At 44.3% G+C, this 18,519-nt stretch overlaps 1 protein-coding gene across 1 annotated transcript; it reads right to left on the reverse strand.

The window, feature by feature from the left end:
* Positions 1-14,884: 14,884 nt before the first annotated feature.
* Positions 14,885-18,281, reverse strand: LOC136438388 (uncharacterized). The gene is made up of 6 exons (XM_066433158.1): positions 17,937-18,281; positions 17,436-17,595; positions 16,854-16,903; positions 16,677-16,716; positions 16,097-16,162; positions 14,885-15,846 (listed from the first exon to the last, which is right to left on the reverse strand). The coding sequence occupies exons 1-6, from the start codon at positions 18,252-18,254 to the stop codon at positions 15,365-15,367; spliced, it is 1,116 nt and encodes a 371-aa protein (XP_066289255.1). The 5' UTR covers positions 18,255-18,281; the 3' UTR covers positions 14,885-15,364.
* Positions 18,282-18,519: the final 238 nt, after the last annotated feature.

Consider the following 18,519-nt stretch of genomic DNA (forward strand, 5'->3'; position numbering starts at 1 on the left):
GGTCTGGGAGAGGCACATACCACAACGGGAATGACACATGCCGCAATGGGTAGGGCATATACCATGACACGAAGCCTAGCTTAATTTTGTAAAGATCGAATCTGAAACACAGTCTTGCAAAAAATTTATAGAGCTCCAACTTAGTTGGGGCTGCACCCGCCTTTCAGAAGGGACGTAAAATGGAGTCCCGTGTTGTCCCGTGTTCGTGGAGGTGCCTTGAACACGTTAAAGGGGAAGGGCTAGTGACGCCGACCTGTAAGAATATACCTATGCTATACAGAAACCACAAGGAAACTTGCTAACCTGTGTGCCACTAGGCACTATTTAAGGTGAACAACAACAACAAACTGACCGAGAGCAAAACTTGACTACAGTCTTTTAATGGGACGTTGAGGCACTCAAGCTAACCGACATCGTTTGCACCGCAGTCGTCCTTCAGTAAGTCACAGCTGGAGCTGGAACGTTTTATTCACCCTTTTACACAATGGGACGTTGATAACGTTGGAATCCTGTGTTTGGGGCAGAATATACACTACAAAACAAAACAACAACACTTACATCAGGTTCTTCGGCATGGCTTGGTGCGAAATGTTCACTGCGAATCAGTGATTCCATCAAAGCCATGGTCTCCAGTCGATCCTTCTCGACCCTGGTCTTGAGGATCATGATCTCCTCGTGATCCCGTGCCATCTGCTGGCTCATGTTGTTCATGACCAGCGCCAGCACCACGGCGGCGGTGAAGAGCGCGACCGCCCCGAACACGCCCACCAGAGACACCCGGGACCAGGCCGCGCGCTCACCGCGGGATGGCGTCCCCGTCTCGATGGGACCGTAGGACACCTTCTCTGCACTCATTTTATAATACTTTCGACGATACCGAAAAAGGAAAAAAAGTTAAGTCTCCGCCACAAAAAGACCCGACCTACACCTAGGCTGGGTTGCTGGCAAAGTGGACAAACCCGCGTAGAACGGCTGTTTATAGACAGGTATATTCAAATTATATACATATCATATCAAATATCATATAATCGGCCTTGAAATGTATTGTACTATCTGCACCGAAAGGGCAGTTGCAACGCCCCGGAGCAAGTCTGCATGAGATGAATGTAAGATATGGGCGATGTTTGCACCCCACAACAAGGGGTAATTATAACTGTCACGAGGCTGTTGCCATCTGTACACGTGGGGTAAAAACTTACTACAAAAGAAATGACAGAAATATTTATTCTAATTTTTCGAGACGCAATTGCCATACGTTGCTCCCCATAATGTAAGAGGATATTTTGGATAACACATTGTTACCCTCTGCAATATCCTTGAAAATATTCTGCAATAAGGAGAGGGTTACGCCCCTCCCCCCTCCTCATTTTAGAATTGGGACACATTTTGAGGTACATAGATGCAACCATGTCCTACTTGTTCACTGTCCCTTGACCTATGTCAATTTGACTTCAAGTTTTCCCATTGTCTGCCCTACTTTTCTGTCATTCAAAAATGTTTATTGTCATTGGTGTGCCCATTCTGTCAACCCATTAAAAATGAGTGACACCGAAAGATAATTACAGGATTGAGGATGTCAGACTCCGTACAAACTCGCTCAGAAGAAAAACGCCACAGCGTTCAGGAAGGTAAAAGAAGAATCCCAGTGATTTCACAGAGACTTCTTATGTAAAACAGGAGCCAGGTGCCATTGTCTCTCATTGACGCCCACGGTGTCAACAGCTTATCCTCTGATTTGAGAAAGACAAAAAATCAATCATCTCTTGTTCATGAATAGATCTCATGGAGAAAAAAATATATAATTCTACACGGCCAAATAGATTTTTCAAGACCATCACTGTCTGCAGATATGAGAGTAAATGGAAAATCAATGTGGGAAAGTGTTGATGATCACTTTGGCAAGCACTGTCCTATGTTAAGCACTGAGCAACCATGGGGAAGATTGTGTGATTTGGTACGATTTTCACTGTCCCTTGAACTATTGTAATTTGACATCAATTTGAGAAGGAAGGAAAACACCACAGTCTTCAGGAAGGCAAAAGAAGCCCAACATCTGCCTGATAATACGGCAGCAATGTTTTCTCAACACAGTATCAGATGAAGTTTCAACTCCCTGAGCATTAGGGCGAATAAAGAACCCTGCAAGTGTCAGGCCAGTCAGATGGAACACTGGCCTGGCACTTGCAGTGGGACACATTGTCGTTAATGAGAGGCGCCGAAGAAGAGCAAGACTAGCCAATAGCAACCCCACACGTCCGCAATGAGCGCAGAAATCGCAATTAAAGTTTCGGCTCGCCACTGCCTGGGTGACAGCGCAGAACAGGATGGCTTGGAGAAGGGTTTGCCGAGGCGCCACGCTCCCTTCGGGAGAAAGCGGACCTGTGTGAGTGAGTGAGTGGGTGAGTGAGTGAGTGAGTGAGTGAGTGAGTGAGTGAGTGAGTGAGTGAGTGAGTGAGTGAGTGAGTGACTCGTGTGAAGATTGAACCAACTGACTGGCCTGACAATTGCAGGGTTAAGAATATGGCAGCAAGATTTTCCTCAACACAGTATCAGATGGAGTTTCGAATCTATGAACAACAGGGTGAATGGAGAATCAATGTGGAAAGGTTTTAATCACTTTGACGAGCGCTGTCCTGAGTTAATAAGCACTGAAAAACAACGTGGAAGATGTTGTGGAAAGTAGTAATTTCAACTTTTTTTTTTCATTTTCCGTCGATTAATCTCGCCAGAGTGACGAGTAAAACAAGGACAAGACAAAAATCCCCCTGCTCATCTTAGAATTGGGACAAATTTCGGGGTACATTTATGCAACCATGTCCTACTTGTTCACTGTCCCTTGAACTATGTTGATTTAACTTCAATTTTTGCCATTGTCTGCTGTGCTTTTCTGTCATTCAAAAATGTTTATTGTCATTGGTGTGCCCATTCTGTCAACCCATAAAAAATAAGTGACACCGAAAAATAATTACAGGTTTGTGGATGTCAGACTCAGTACAAACTCGCTAGCGCTCAGAAGAAAAACGCCACAGTGTTCAGGAAGGTAAAAGAATTCCAGTGATTTCACAGAGACTCCTTATGTAAAACAGGAGCTAGGTGCCATTGTCTCTCATTGACGCCCACGGTGTCAACAACCTTATTCTCTGATTTGAGAAAGACAAAAAGACACTTACATCAGGTTCTCCGGCATGGCTTGGTGCGAAATGTTCACTGCGAATCAGTGATTCCATCAAAGCCATGGTCTCCAGTCGATCCTTCTCGACCCTGGTCTTGAGGATCATGATCTCCTCGTGATCCCGTGCCATCTGCTGGCTCATGTTGTTCATGACCAGCGCCAGCACCACGGCGGCGGTGAAGAGCGCGACCGCCCCGAACACGCCCACCAGAGACACCCGGGACCAGGCCGCGCGCTCACCGCGGGATGGCGTCCCCGTCTCGATGGGACCGTAGGACACCTTCTCTGCACTCATTTTATAATACTTTCGACGATACCGAAAAAGGAAAAAAAGTTAAGTCTCCGCCACAAAAAGACCCGACCTACACCTAGGCTGGGTTGCTGGCAAAGTGGACAAACCCGCGTAGAACGGCTGTTTATAGACAGGTATATTCAAATTATATACATATCATATCAAATATCATATAATCGGCCTTGAAATGTATTGTACTATCTGCACCGAAAGGGCAGTTGCAACGCCCCGGAGCAAGTCTGCATGAGATGAATGTAAGATATGGGCGATGTTTGCACCCCACAACAAGGGGTAATTATAACTGTCACGAGGCTGTTGCCATCTGTACACGTGGGGTAAAAACTTACTACAAAAGAAATGACAGAAATATTTATTCTAATTTTTCGAGACGCAATTGCCATACGTTGCTCCCCATAATGTAAGAGGATATTTTGGATAACACATTGTTACCCTCTGCAATATCCTTGAAAATATTCTGCAATAAGGAGAGGGTTACGCCCCTCCCCCCTCCTCATTTTAGAATTGGGACACATTTTGAGGTACATAGATGCAACCATGTCCTACTTGTTCACTGTCCCTTGACCTATGTCAATTTGACTTCAAGTTTTCCCATTGTCTGCCCTACTTTTCTGTCATTCAAAAATGTTTATTGTCATTGGTGTGCCCATTCTGTCAACCCATTAAAAATGAGTGACACCGAAAGATAATTACAGGATTGAGGATGTCAGACTCCGTACAAACTCGCTCAGAAGAAAAACGCCACAGCGTTCAGGAAGGTAAAAGAAGAATCCCAGTGATTTCACAGAGACTTCTTATGTAAAACAGGAGCCAGGTGCCATTGTCTCTCATTGACGCCCACGGTGTCAACAGCTTATCCTCTGATTTGAGAAAGACAAAAAATCAATCATCTCTTGTTCATGAATAGATCTCATGGAGAAAAAAATATATAATTCTACACGGCCAAATAGATTTTTCAAGACCATCACTGTCTGCAGATATGAGAGTAAATGGAAAATCAATGTGGGAAAGTGTTGATGATCACTTTGGCAAGCACTGTCCTATGTTAAGCACTGAGCAACCATGGGGAAGATTGTGTGATTTGGTACGATTTTCACTGTCCCTTGAACTATTGTAATTTGACATCAATTTGAGAAGGAAGGAAAACACCACAGTCTTCAGGAAGGCAAAAGAAGCCCAACATCTGCCTGATAATACGGCAGCAATGTTTTCTCAACACAGTATCAGATGAAGTTTCAACTCCCTGAGCATTAGTGCGAATAAAGAACCCTGCAAGTGTCAGGCCAGTCAGATGGAACACTGGCCTGGCACTTGCAGTGGGACACATTGTCGTTAATGAGAGGCGCCGAAGAAGAGCAAGACTAGCCAATAGCAACCCCACACGTCCGCAATGAGCGCAGAAATCGCAATTAAAGTTTCGGCTCGCCACTGCCTGGGTGACAGCGCAGAACAGGATGGCTTGGAGAAGGGTTTGCCGAGGCGCCACGCTCCCTTCGGGAGAAAGCGGACCTGTGTGAGTGAGTGAGTGGGTGAGTGAGTGAGTGAGTGAGTGAGTGAGTGAGTGAGTGAGTGAGTGAGTGAGTGAGTGACTCGTGTGAAGATTGAACCAACTGACTGGCCTGACAATTGCAGGGTTAAGAATATGGCAGCAAGATTTTCCTCAACACAGTATCAGATGGAGTTTCGAATCTATGAACAACAGGGTGAATGGAGAATCAATGTGGAAAGGTTTTAATCACTTTGACGAGCGCTGTCCTGAGTTAATAAGCACTGAAAAACAACGTGGAAGATGTTGTGGAAAGTAGTAATTTCAACTTTTTTTTTTCATTTTCCGTCGATTAATCTCGCCAGAGTGACGAGTAAAACAAGGACAAGACAAAAATCCCCCTGCTCATCTTAGAATTGGGACAAATTTCGGGGTACATTTATGCAACCATGTCCTACTTGTTCACTGTCCCTTGAACTATGTTGATTTAACTTCAATTTTTGCCATTGTCTGCTGTGCTTTTCTGTCATTCAAAAATGTTTATTGTCATTGGTGTGCCCATTCTGTCAACCCATAAAAAATGAGTGACACCGAAAAATAATTACAGGTTTGTGGATGTCAGACTCAGTACAAACTCGCTAGCGCTCAGAAGAAAAACGCCACAGTGTTCAGGAAGGTAAAAGAATTCCAGTGATTTCACAGAGACTCCTTATGTAAAACAGGAGCTAGGTGCCATTGTCTCTCATTGACGCCCACGGTGTCAACAACCTTATTCTCTGATTTGAGAAAGACAAAAAGACACTTACATCAGGTTCTTCGGCATGGCTTGGTGCGAAATGTTCACTGCGAATCAGTGATTCCATCAAAGCCATGGTCTCCAGTCGATCCTTCTCGACCCTGGTCTTGAGGATCATGATCTCCTCGTGATCCCGTGCCATCTGCTGGCTCATGTTGTTCATGACCAGCGCCAGCACCACGGCGGCGGTGAAGAGCGCGACCGCCCCGAACACGCCCACCAGAGACACCCGGGACCAGGCCGCGCGCTCACCGCGGGATGGCGTCCCCGTCTCGATGGGACCGTAGGACACCTTCTCTGCACTCATTTTATAATACTTTCGACGATACCGAAAAAGGAAAAAAAGTTAAGTCTCCGCCACAAAAAGACCCGACCTACACCTAGGCTGGGTTGCTGGCAAAGTGGACAAACCCGCGTAGAACGGCTGTTTATAGACAGGTATTTGCAAATTATATATACATATCATATCAAATATCATATAATCGGCCTTGAAATGTATTGTACTATCTGCACCGAAAGGGCAGTTGCAACGCCCCGGAGCAAGTCTGCATGAGATGAATGTAAGATATGGGCGATGTTTGCACCCCACAACAAGGGGTAATTATAACTGTCACGAGGCTGTTGCCATCTGTACACGTGGGGTAAAAACTTACTACAAAAGAAATGACAGAAATATTTATTCTAATTTTTCGAGACGCAATTGCCATACGTTGCTCCCCATAATGTAAGAGGATATTTTGGATAACACATTGTTACCCTCTGCAATATCCTTGAAAATATTCTGCAATAAGGAGAGGGTTACGCCCCTCCCCCCTCCTCATTTTAGAATTGGGACACATTTTGAGGTACATAGATGCAACCATGTCCTACTTGTTCACTGTCCCTTGACCTATGTCAATTTGACTTCAAGTTTTCCCATTGTCTGCCCTACTTTTCTGTCATTCAAAAATGTTTATTGTCATTGGTGTGCCCATTCTGTCAACCCATTAAAAATGAGTGACACCGAAAGATAATTACAGGATTGAGGATGTCAGACTCCGTACAAACTCGCTCAGAAGAAAAACGCCACAGCGTTCAGGAAGGTAAAAGAAGAATCCCAGTGATTTCACAGAGACTTCTTATGTAAAACAGGAGCCAGGTGCCATTGTCTCTCATTGACGCCCACGGTGTCAACAGCTTATCCTCTGATTTGAGAAAGACAAAAAATCAATCATCTCTTGTTCATGAATAGATCTCATGGAGAAAAAAATATATAATTCTACACGGCCAAATAGATTTTTCAAGACCATCACTGTCTGCAGATATGAGAGTAAATGGAAAATCAATGTGGGAAAGTGTTGATGATCACTTTGGCAAGCACTGTCCTATGTTAAGCACTGAGCAACCATGGGGAAGATTGTGTGATTTGGTACGATTTTCACTGTCCCTTGAACTATTGTAATTTGACATCAATTTGAGAAGGAAGGAAAACACCACAGTCTTCAGGAAGGCAAAAGAAGCCCAACATCTGCCTGATAATACGGCAGCAATGTTTTCTCAACACAGTATCAGATGAAGTTTCAACTCCCTGAGCATTAGGGCGAATAAAGAACCCTGCAAGTGTCAGGCCAGTCAGATGGAACACTGGCCTGGCACTTGCAGTGGGACACATTGTCGTTAATGAGAGGCGCCGAAGAAGAGCAAGACTAGCCAATAGCAACCCCACACGTCCGCAATGAGCGCAGAAATCGCAATTAAAGTTTCGGCTCGCCACTGCCTGGGTGACAGCGCAGAACAGGATGGCTTGGAGAAGGGTTTGCCGAGGCGCCACGCTCCCTTCGGGAGAAAGCGGACCTGTGTGAGTGAGTGAGTGAGTGGGTGAGTGAGTGAGTGAGTGAGTGAGTGAGTGAGTGAGTGAGTGAGTGAGTGAGTGAGTGAGTGACTCGTGTGAAGATTGAACCAACTGACTGGCCTGACAATTGCAGGGTTAAGAATATGGCAGCAAGATTTTCCTCAACACAGTATCAGATGGAGTTTCGAATCTATGAACAACAGGGTGAATGGAGAATCAATGTGGAAAGGTTTTAATCACTTTGACGAGCGCTGTCCTGAGTTAATAAGCACTGAAAAACAACGTGGAAGATGTTGTGGAAAGTAGTAATTTCAACTTTTTTTTTTCATTTTCCGTCGATTAATCTCGCCAGAGTGACGAGTAAAACAAGGACAAGACAAAAATCCCCCTGCTCATCTTAGAATTGGGACAAATTTCGGGGTACATTTATGCAACCATGTCCTACTTGTTCACTGTCCCTTGAACTATGTTGATTTAACTTCAATTTTTGCCATTGTCTGCTGTGCTTTTCTGTCATTCAAAAATGTTTATTGTCATTGGTGTGCCCATTCTGTCAACCCATAAAAAATGAGTGACACCGAAAAATAATTACAGGTTTGTGGATGTCAGACTCAGTACAAACTCGCTAGCGCTCAGAAGAAAAACGCCACAGTGTTCAGGAAGGTAAAAGAATTCCAGTGATTTCACAGAGACTCCTTATGTAAAACAGGAGCTAGGTGCCATTGTCTCTCATTGACGCCCACGGTGTCAACAACCTTATTCTCTGGTCAACCTTATTTGAGAAAGACAAAAATCAATCATCTCTTGTTCATGAATGCATCTCATGGATATAAAATATCTAATTTTACACGGCCAATTGTTTCGAGACCATTACTGTCTGCACGCATGTGGTAAATATGGACTAGATAAAGCTAGGAAGTTCATTCAATGTATGAATTGAACATCCTTCCAGAATAAAGTAGGTGATAAAACATATAACGCCCCAGTTCTTATGGGCCCCAAAGTAGTTCAAGGAGTAGACTGGAAGGACCGCGTTCCCACCTATCAAAGACCAGAACGTTGCAGGTCATCCAGTTTCGACAATAACTGCCCCTCTCCGACAAGTCGGAACAGAAGTAGGTTAGCGGGACAGAGTTGCCATTTGTAACCAAAATTGTACTACAATACATCTACAGGTCCTCTGGTGAAATATTTCCCCTGTTTTTTGGGCAATGTCTATCATTTCTTTCAGGCCTGGTGTGTTACGCCGAATGGTGGTTATACCGATTGACTAGTCCAAAGTCAGATTCTGCTCTTTTTCTCTAGCTACTTGTTCTCTCCAGAAGTAGGTCATTTCACAAGCCGAATGACGGCGCTCATATCCAGATGCCAAACCCAAAATCTGAAGTATCTGCCCTGCGTTTACCAAAGTCGCAGTGTTGGGTAGCACAAAATTAGAATACTGAGATCGAGCATCACAGGAAAAATCCCAGTGATTTTACAGAGACTCCTTATGTAAAACAACAGGAGCCAGGTGCCATTGTCTCCCATTGACGCTCACGGTGTCAACAACCTTGTTATCTGATTTGAGAAAGACAAAAAATCATCTTTTGTTCATGAATGCATCTCACGGAGATAAAAATATCTAATTCTACACCGCCAAATAGATGTTTCGCGACCATCACTGTTTGCAGATATGAGGTAAATTATGTATGAAATAAAGATAGGAAGTTCATTCAATGTATGAATTGAACCTTCTTCCAGCATTAAGAAGGTGATAAAAGAAATAATGCCCCAGATCTAATTAGGCCCTAATGTAGTTCAAGGAGTAGACTGGAAGGACCGCGTTCCCGTGGGCCACCTACTAAGCCAGATCAAAGACCAGAACGTTGCAGGTCATCCAGTCTCGACAACTCCTGCTCCTCTCCAACCAGCCGGATTAGAAGTAGGTTAGCCGGACAGAGTTGGAAATATTGTAACTAAAATTGTAGTACAATGGATCAACAGGTCCTCTGGTGAAATATTCCCCCTGTTTGGGGCAATGTCTATCATTTCTTTCAGGCCTGGTGTGTTACGCCGAATGGTGGTTATACCGATTGACTAGTCCAAAGTCAGATTCTGCTCTTTTTCTCTAGCTACTTGTTCTCTCCAGAGGTAGGTCATTTCACAAGCCGAATGACGGCGCTCATATCCAGATGCCAAACCCAAAATCTGAAGTATCTGTCCTGCGTTTACCAAAGTCGCAGTGTTGGGTAGCACAAAATTAGAATACTGAGATCGAGCATCACAGGAAAAATCCCAGTGATTTTACAGAGACTCCTTATGTAAAACAACAGGAGCCAGGTGCCATTGTCTCCCATTGACGCTCACGGTGTCAACAACCTTGTTATCTGATTTGAGGAAGACAAATAATCAATCATCTCTTGTTCATGAATGCATCTCACGGAGATAAAAATACATAATTCTACACCGCCAAATAGATGTTTCGAGACCATCACTGTCTGCAGACATGAGGTAAATTATGGACTAGATAAAGCTAGGAAGTTCATTCAATGTATGAATTGAACATTCTTCCAGAATAAAGCAGGTGATAAAACATGCCCCAGATCTAATGGGCCCCAAAGTAGTTCAAGGAGTAGACTGGAAGGACCGCTTTCCCACCTATCAAAGACCAGAACGTTGCAGGTCATCTAGTCTCGACAACAACTGCTCCTCTCCGACAAGTCGGAATAGAAGTAGGTTAGCTGGGCAGAGTTGGCAATTGAAAAAAAAATTGTAATACAATAGATCTACAGGTCCTCTGATGAAATATTTCCCCTGTTTTGGGCAATGTCTATCATTTCGTTCAGTCCTGATGTGTTACGTCGAATGGTGGTTAAATTAATAAGTCGATTGACTAGTCCAAAGTCAGATTCTGCTCTTTTTCTCTAGCTACTTGATCTCTCCAGAAGTAGGTCATTTCATAAGCCGAATGATGGCGCTCATAGTAGGCCATGTATTTACTTTTTTCAAGGACAAAATATCTTGGAAGAAACTATTGAACGATGTAATATTTAAGCTACTTTCTATAAAAGTTGCTCTTGGCCAATCAATTTCCACCTTTTCAACGAAATGCGGTTATCGTAGTTGTATATCACATCTGAAAATCGGGTGATTAGCTACGTAAAATGGGCCAAATATCAGTGCGTAGTGTAAAGTTATAACCAGGTTTATCATAGTTCAAAAACCCAAAAAATCCCCATAAAGACCCCCCAATTAAAGCTGGTGTACACATTGCTCCTTGCAAGGACAAGAACTAACTTTAAGCTTCTCATTAATCTCGTGATCTCGTTCAATGCTCTACAGAGCAACATGTTGTCTAACGCAGGATTCCAAAACTATAGCTGTACAATCCGGGTGGGATTTGGAGAACAAACTATATTTCAGAGGCCCCAAATGCCTAAAACAATCGCATCTTTAGTGTGCTGTTCTTTATATAACGAGCCGTTTCTTTGCAGTGGAAAAGCACGTAAAAGACTATGATGATGATGATGATGATGATGACACCCAGAGAACATCAAGTACGGCCAGGGACAGTGTCTGGCCATCACTGTCATCTGCCGGTTGGAGGCGGTACTGCAGCTTTTCACGTACACTTCACGGCGTTGCCGTCAATCTGGAAACCAAATAAGTACCGAGGACAAGTACACCAACACGGTGATCTGCCGTCACACAGGGGCGTAACTCTCTCCTTATTGCAGAATATTTTCAAGGACATTGCAGAAGGTCACAACATTTTACCCAAAACATATTCATGTAGCGTCTGTACCCCGACTTGTAGCGTCTGTACCCCGACTTGTAGCGTATGTACCCCGATGTGTAGCGTCTGTACCCTGACTTGTAACGTATGTACCCCAACTTGTAGCAGGGCGCAGCTGCATACGTGCCTGACCATTTGTGGGGATATGAAAGGGGGATCTGAATAGCCTGACTTAGTAGACAGGCCAGCCAGACAGGCCAGGAAGACAGCCTTTTCTGCAAACCCGTATAAAGGTAATCGCCTACGTTTAATTTTACGTAGAATCAAAGCGTCCAATTACGCGTTACGGCAAATGTACTGATTACGAATAACGTTGATTTGGTGTGGCTGCCTTCGGATTACGAAGTCTGAAAAGGCCTGATTACGCCTTACGAAAAAGGGCATGCAGGCCCTCTTCTAGGTGAAAGGGGGTATCATACTCGGCTTCTTGCCAAAATGTCATCATGCATGTCATCATTTCTACTCCAACAAGTCTTCTGTATACTAACGATTGGTCGGGTGGAGAGTTAACGTTTGACGGGTATATATGGGAAAAAGAGTAGTTGCTATACGCCAACCACCAATTTCATGTAGGAGATTAGTTATTATCTCCATGAAAAATGGAGGTATAGTTTTGGGTGTGTCTGTCTGTTTGTCTGTTTGTTTGTTTGTTTGTGTTTCCGGAATACTCTAGTCAGCATAACTCATGAACCTCTTGATGGATTATGATGATACTTGGTATGCGGGCGGGTGTTGTTAATTTGCATAGTTAATGAGTAAAATCTATATTTGCAATGTTTTCCATAATATGACTCAAATACATGTAACAAGTAGTTTATGGTAAGTGGAACATCAAGAAATGACAATTATGTAAATAAATTCATAATTTGCATAATTGATGCAAAAGCGCCACAATTGACTTGAGTGGTAGATGATAGGTCTGTCAATATTGTGACATGTGTAAGTTAGATCAAGGACATTACATAGGATAATGTCCTTGGTTAGATAAGGGTGTTCATGAGCAAGCATATATTATGTAAATGTGTAAGTCATTTGCATAAACAGAATAGTTCATGGAGATATGAGGTCGCGGAACTCTTGTATCATTGAAGAAAACATCATGGTGACAATTTTCCTATTTGTTCCATTGGGGTAATCTTCAAGCAGATCTATAGGTTGCGAAGACCGTATCCAACTAGCAGAAGAAGTATGTTTTGCCACCTACATGTAAGTTGCAAGTTCTGCAAGTTGGATACTTTGCAACCTTTGGGTCTGCTTGGAGATTACCTTGGGGGATCGTTGTGTCAGTGGTGAAAACAATGGTAGGTTTACAACTGTGGAGATCAACCTCCACTAACTGTCTACTATGTCGCCGTGATCAGTCTGTTTGTGAGTAATTGAATAGAATTTGATGTGGGTGGGGAGGCCGATTATAACAATGAGTGTCTGTTTGGCACCGGAGGGTCATTGCAAATGTAACTTGTGACGCTAATCTCAAGCCCCCTCCCCTATTGCATCATGTTTTCGATAACAACAGTGCCGCCATGTCTACAGCGTCAGGATCAGCCTGGGATCCATCCCTACTTCCTAAAGCTTGTCCCGAGAAAATCCGATGATTTACAATTCACAGTCATATATAGACACACACACACACACACACACACACACACACACACACACACACACACACACACACACACACACACACACACACACACTGTGACACACACACACACACACACACACACACAGACACGCACACACACGCCTCTTTTTTCTTCTCTCTAGCATTCACTCATAATTCATTACCATCTGAAATCACTAAATGTCAACGTACTTAAGCTTCAAACGTCGAGCACGTCTGCATTATGCCACAGTCTGTGCACAACTTATCTAGTCAAGTTCTATTCAATTGCACATAGTCATCGTTATAACATCTTATGTAAGTAGGGGACATACATGGCCCATAGGGGAACCACGGAGAGGGGGTAGAGATGGATACCAGGCTGAGCCTGACCCTCGTAAACACGACGGCACATGTTGTTATCGATATCAAAACGCACTGATATAGTGGGAGGGGGGCTTCGTGAGACACTCGGGAACTGGCCACGCACTCAAGGGTGGCTGCTGGCGAAGTGGACAGACACGCTCAGAAGGTCTCACAACGGTCAATGACACCATAGGGAGGGGGTCATTAACCCATGCTAGTAATGTTCTCTGGGTGTCCTCATCATCATAATCTATTACAACTGTTTCACTGCAAATAAACTGCTCGCTATCACGGTAAAACAATCCATCCATAGCTTCTTGAGTTAGGCTCTTCAACCACAAGCACGGATACGAACGTCACCAAAAACATATCCTTCTTATTTAACAAGCTCACGTGGCACCCTGTGTCCCTTACGTTTATACCACTTGTACTCGACCCGAGCATTCTCAGACTTTCCTTGCCCTTGTTGTCTTTCACTCCCGTACAAGGAAATTTTGCTGATGCCTTTTTCAGTCGAAAAAATATACTGTACGTACTTTTGGGGATAGGGGAATTTTGCACATGGTGATTTGGCATTGTCTATTACTACACGAGGATATGTTGAGAATAGTCCATTTTACAAGGGGTAGGATGAGGAGGGACATCGTGTGCGTTTGCTCGCAAATATCAGTTTTCTGATCACAACATTTCTATGATGTACCATTACTGCCAACAAATATGTGTGAAATGATTGGTGGCGTACATTGAGTTCTAATGGTGTCATAAGTTGTTCCAGAAGTTAAAAAAGACAGACCCGTGACTACCGTAGTGGTAATTTTATTTGAAGTTCCCAAGAAACCTGAGTAGGAAGTATGCACCTTTACACAGAAAGCACAGCAATAGCTACACATGTACCTTATGTATCACACTTTGCACCTTCACTTTACGATGCTTCCTAGCTTCTATAATGCGTATACTTTTTCAAAACATTACCAGTACAGAAAAATTCCATCACACCTTTACCTTATAAGATACACATTTAACTTCTCTTGCCTCAAAACTTACTCAAAACGCAATTATTAATAGCATGTTACCTTAGCTACAAATTTATCAATAACAACAATCCAAAGCTTTGTAAATAAAACCCAGTGATTGTACTTATGATCACTGAAAGCTAACAACTGTTGCTATAAGCTAATAAGAAAAATGATCAAATGGCAATGCTACGAACAACTGCAGTACCTGAACCCTATATCAATCAACTAATACCACACACACACACAGGTGCGCGCGCGCATATGTAAACACACGCACACACACACACATAAACACACAGAAACATACACACACAATCCACGCACACACACACACACACACACACACACACACACACACACACACACACACACACACACACACAGCCACACATACACACACATGCACACACGCACATACACACCAGTCACACAGACACACACGCGCACACATACACACACACATGCACAAACAAACACAAAACGTTAACACTCAAGCACATAGCACACAAAAACACATAGAACACACACACACACACACACAATACACACTTACGCCCGCTAACACACCAACTTTATTGTGGGCGTCGGTCGCCTGTATGAGATCGACCGACTTGTCACAGCTAAGCATCGCATAAAGCATAAAGCAGTAAGAACAAGGGGAAAGAAAAATAAATTTGACTTGCTTTTTGTTGTTGTTTAAGATTCCAAAATCAGTTTTGTGATGTGTGTTTTATCGTTAAGGGCACGATCACCTTCGTCGTACGATAATTTGGCTTAAGAAATTGAGGAAGGCTTCGCAAATATGACAGAACCAATCGTCGACAAGGATCTACGGAAACCTATTCCGTCAAAAGCCGGCTGAATGTTGTGCGACACATCCACGACTGTCCTAAGAATGCCTTCAATCTGCTGTCGTAAACCTATCTTACGACGAATGTGACCGGGTCCTTACGTCAAGGTTTTTCTCCGTGCAAAAACTGAATCGGAACTGTAACAAGGGTCGGTCTCACTGGCTGCAGACCACACAAGTGAGCTCCCTCCCCTGCACGTAGTTGGGACATGGCAGGGACCCACAGACGGCCTCCACGGGGTAGAAGAGCGCTCCATCCTGGTTCAGATGCCCGCCCGTCTCCGCTTCAGGCTTCTTATCCATACAGACAAACTCCTTGGCTCCGGCGTGGTCGCGGTAGCTTGCCATCAGGTACCCGTCGTACTCGGGGAACCAGCCGGCCGGGCAGGTTTTGCGTGCGGGGATCATCAGCTGGTTGCTGTGGTGCTGGTTGTGGCAGACCGCACACGGGACGTTCTGGTTGTGAAGGCTTTTGGATCCGAACGGGACGTCGTGGCTCAACTCGTACTCAGCACCGTATATGTAAGCCGAGCTGAGTTGGTGTCCATCTAGGTAGCTTCCCCACTGTGGGTTCTTCGGCAGACAGAGGTAGTTGGTCCCGCCGCCTGCCTGAGAATAGTGTGTGCCTCCTACAATACCTGCAAGAACACAAAACGTTTGACGTCTTAACTCAACACATTACGCTTGGATATCAAATAAAGTTAAAAATGTTATTTCGCAATATTTTGATTTTTGTATTAAGGGTCGCCGTGTGTAATCAAAGGTCCGAAGGACACGCCATATGACGAAACGCCTCTGGCAACGTTGTCACCGGCCTTTGCAATCTCATATTGCCGCGTCAGCAATAACATTCGCTGCTTTTATATATGTTTTGAATCTAAAACTTACCAGAGTAGAGCCTTGTTGCAGTAGAGGGACAACCCTTCCTTCCCCAGCGGATGTAAACAGCCCCGCCTGTTGGAAATGTACAGGGCATGTCAGTTTCACTCGACAGGCGACCATAACGGCCGAATAGGCCATCAAGATTAGATGAATAACTCGACTTGACTCGTCAGAGCAGAGTAGACCAGAGCAGAACTAAACGGATCAGATCAGATTTGTCTAGATTTGCTAATCACTAACCTACAGTATTCCCGGTGCCCTTCTCTGTACCTCAGGTCGGCCCCTTTGTATTCCAGACCACGTTACCCATATGCTTCAGTCCCAATTGAAAAAAGGGCCCCGTCGGATTGTTATTTTGTAATTTCGGGCGTGAGCATTACGAGTCATTTGCACTTCCCAGAATAAAGTGCCTACGACATGGTGCTCCGCCGGAAACGATAACGAAAGACTAGACAGAACGTTTTTCCAGGTAGACATTGTGTAACAGTGATGTTACGTGGTGCGTCAATCACTACGGATATACATGTACATCAGTGTGCACGATGGGAAGTCCTAAATTCACATAAAGGCAGGCAGAACTGTTTACCTGTTGGGTGTCCGAATTCTCTTTTCTGAACAGGTGGGTCCTATGAAAAGAAAGGATGACTCTTTAATTCAGGTAGGATATTGAATACAAATAAGTGAACCACAATAGTTGAACCAAAATTCTATCATCTAATTCTAAGTTAATAGTGACGTGGTTTTCGCATCCTTTTCTTCGTACCTGGGCCTCAGGGGCATCACTGTCCGGACTTTCAAGAGCACCTCGCAAGTCTGGGAGAGAGAGAGAGAGAAATTAACAGGCTTAAACTATGCATGTGGAACAAAACAACAGACAAGTCTGTCCGTGCAAACCATGTTATAAATATTGCCGATAAAAAACTACAAGTTTTAGAGTCACCAGCTCAGAAACTCGTATACTAGAAAGTCTCTTGGCTATGTCATGGCTCATTCTAGAGTCTAAAGCCCCCCTCTCACTGGACCCGCGGCACGCTGGCGGTGTCGCTGCGGCCGATCGAATTGAGAAAGCACTCAACGTATTTCTTCGACAAAAAACTTTCTTAGCTTTTTGTGTTTTGTTGTCTTTTTGGTCATAACTGTGCGTTTTGAATGATATTCCCATTATATAGTCAAGGGTAACACAAATCCATTCTAGGATGCAGCGACGCCGCCAGCGTGCCGCGGGTTCAGTGAGAGGGGGCTTAAGTCTTTATCATTTGAGATTAGTACTGTACTTAAACGAGTTCAAGGTAGGAAAATGGCTGTTACTCGACAATGCAGTAAATGAAGGACAAGTAAGGCTCACTTGAAATCCTGGTCAAAAGTTCAGCCAGGTTGGATGCTGACCTCCTAGAGCGCTTCTTCAGACCTCTGGGCGTGTCCTTCTCGCTCGGCACGTCTTCGGTGTCAGCAGTAAGGACCTCACCAAGGTCTTCTGCCTCCAGGTGCTCATGGACAGAACCGGTCTGGGAGAGGCACATACCACAATGACACGCCTTGCTTGATTTTGCAAAGACGGAATCTCAAACACAGCCAAGTAAATAACTGTAGTTAGAAATCTATGGTCGGTGGAAAAAGTCGTGCGAACTGATAAAGTAGGGGGGAAAATTTGACAGTCTGCAATCCTTTCAATACGGCCCGAGGTGCTTTTGACGTTGGTTACGTCGGAATCCTGTGTTTGAGGGCATGATATTGAGATAGCGTCTGGAAATTTGCGCACCTTGTATTCAAATCCAATCACAAAACAAGAGTGTTAGCACATGAAGCGATTTACTAGTCATGTGCTACAAAACAAAACAACACTTACGTCAAATTCTTCGGCATGGCTTGGTGGGAAATTTTCAACACCACGAATCAGTGATTCTAGCACGGTGATTCTCTCCATCATAGCCATGGTCTCCAGTCGATCCTTCTCGGCCCTGGTCTTGAGGACCATGATATCCTCGTGATCCCGTGCCATCTGCTGGCTCATGTTGTTCAGGACCATCGCCAGCACCACGGCGGCGGTGAAGAGCGCGGCCGCCCCGAACACGCCCACCAGAGACACCCGGGACCCGGCCGCACGCTCACCGCGGGACGGCGTCCCCGGCTCGATGGGACCGTAGAGCACCTTCTCAGAACTCATTCTATATAATACTTTCGACAATAAAGAAAGAAAAAGGTCAGTTTGCCTCACTTCAGTCTACCCAGCCTACACCTACACTTGGTTGCTGGCAAATAAAAGTGGACAAGCACGCTCAGAACGGCTGTTAAACAGGTATGCAAATCATATACATATCTCATATAATTGGTCCTAAGATGTATTGTACTACTTGAACCTAAAGGGCAGTTGCGACACCCCGGAGCAAGTCTGCATGAGATGAATGTTAGATATGGGCGATGTTTGCACC

This window comes from Branchiostoma lanceolatum, chromosome 7, assembly GCF_035083965.1.
Source record: "Branchiostoma lanceolatum isolate klBraLanc5 chromosome 7, klBraLanc5.hap2, whole genome shotgun sequence".
Taxonomy (NCBI): Eukaryota; Metazoa; Chordata; class Leptocardii; order Amphioxiformes; family Branchiostomatidae; genus Branchiostoma; species Branchiostoma lanceolatum.

Excerpts from the sequence above, each read along its gene's own strand:
- LOC136438388 (XM_066433158.1), bottom strand. The coding sequence starts at position 18,254 with ATGAGTTCTGAGAAGGTGCTCTACGGTCCCATCGAGCCGGGGACGCCG. Across the intron at positions 17,596-17,936 it reads GCCATGCCGAAGAATTTGAC|ACCGGTTCTGTCCATGAGCA; the intron begins GTAAGTGTTGTT and ends TGCCTCTCCCAG. Across the intron at positions 16,904-17,435 it reads ACTTTTGACCAGGATTTCAA|ACTTGCGAGGTGCTCTTGAA; the intron begins GTGAGCCTTACT and ends TCTCTCTCCCAG.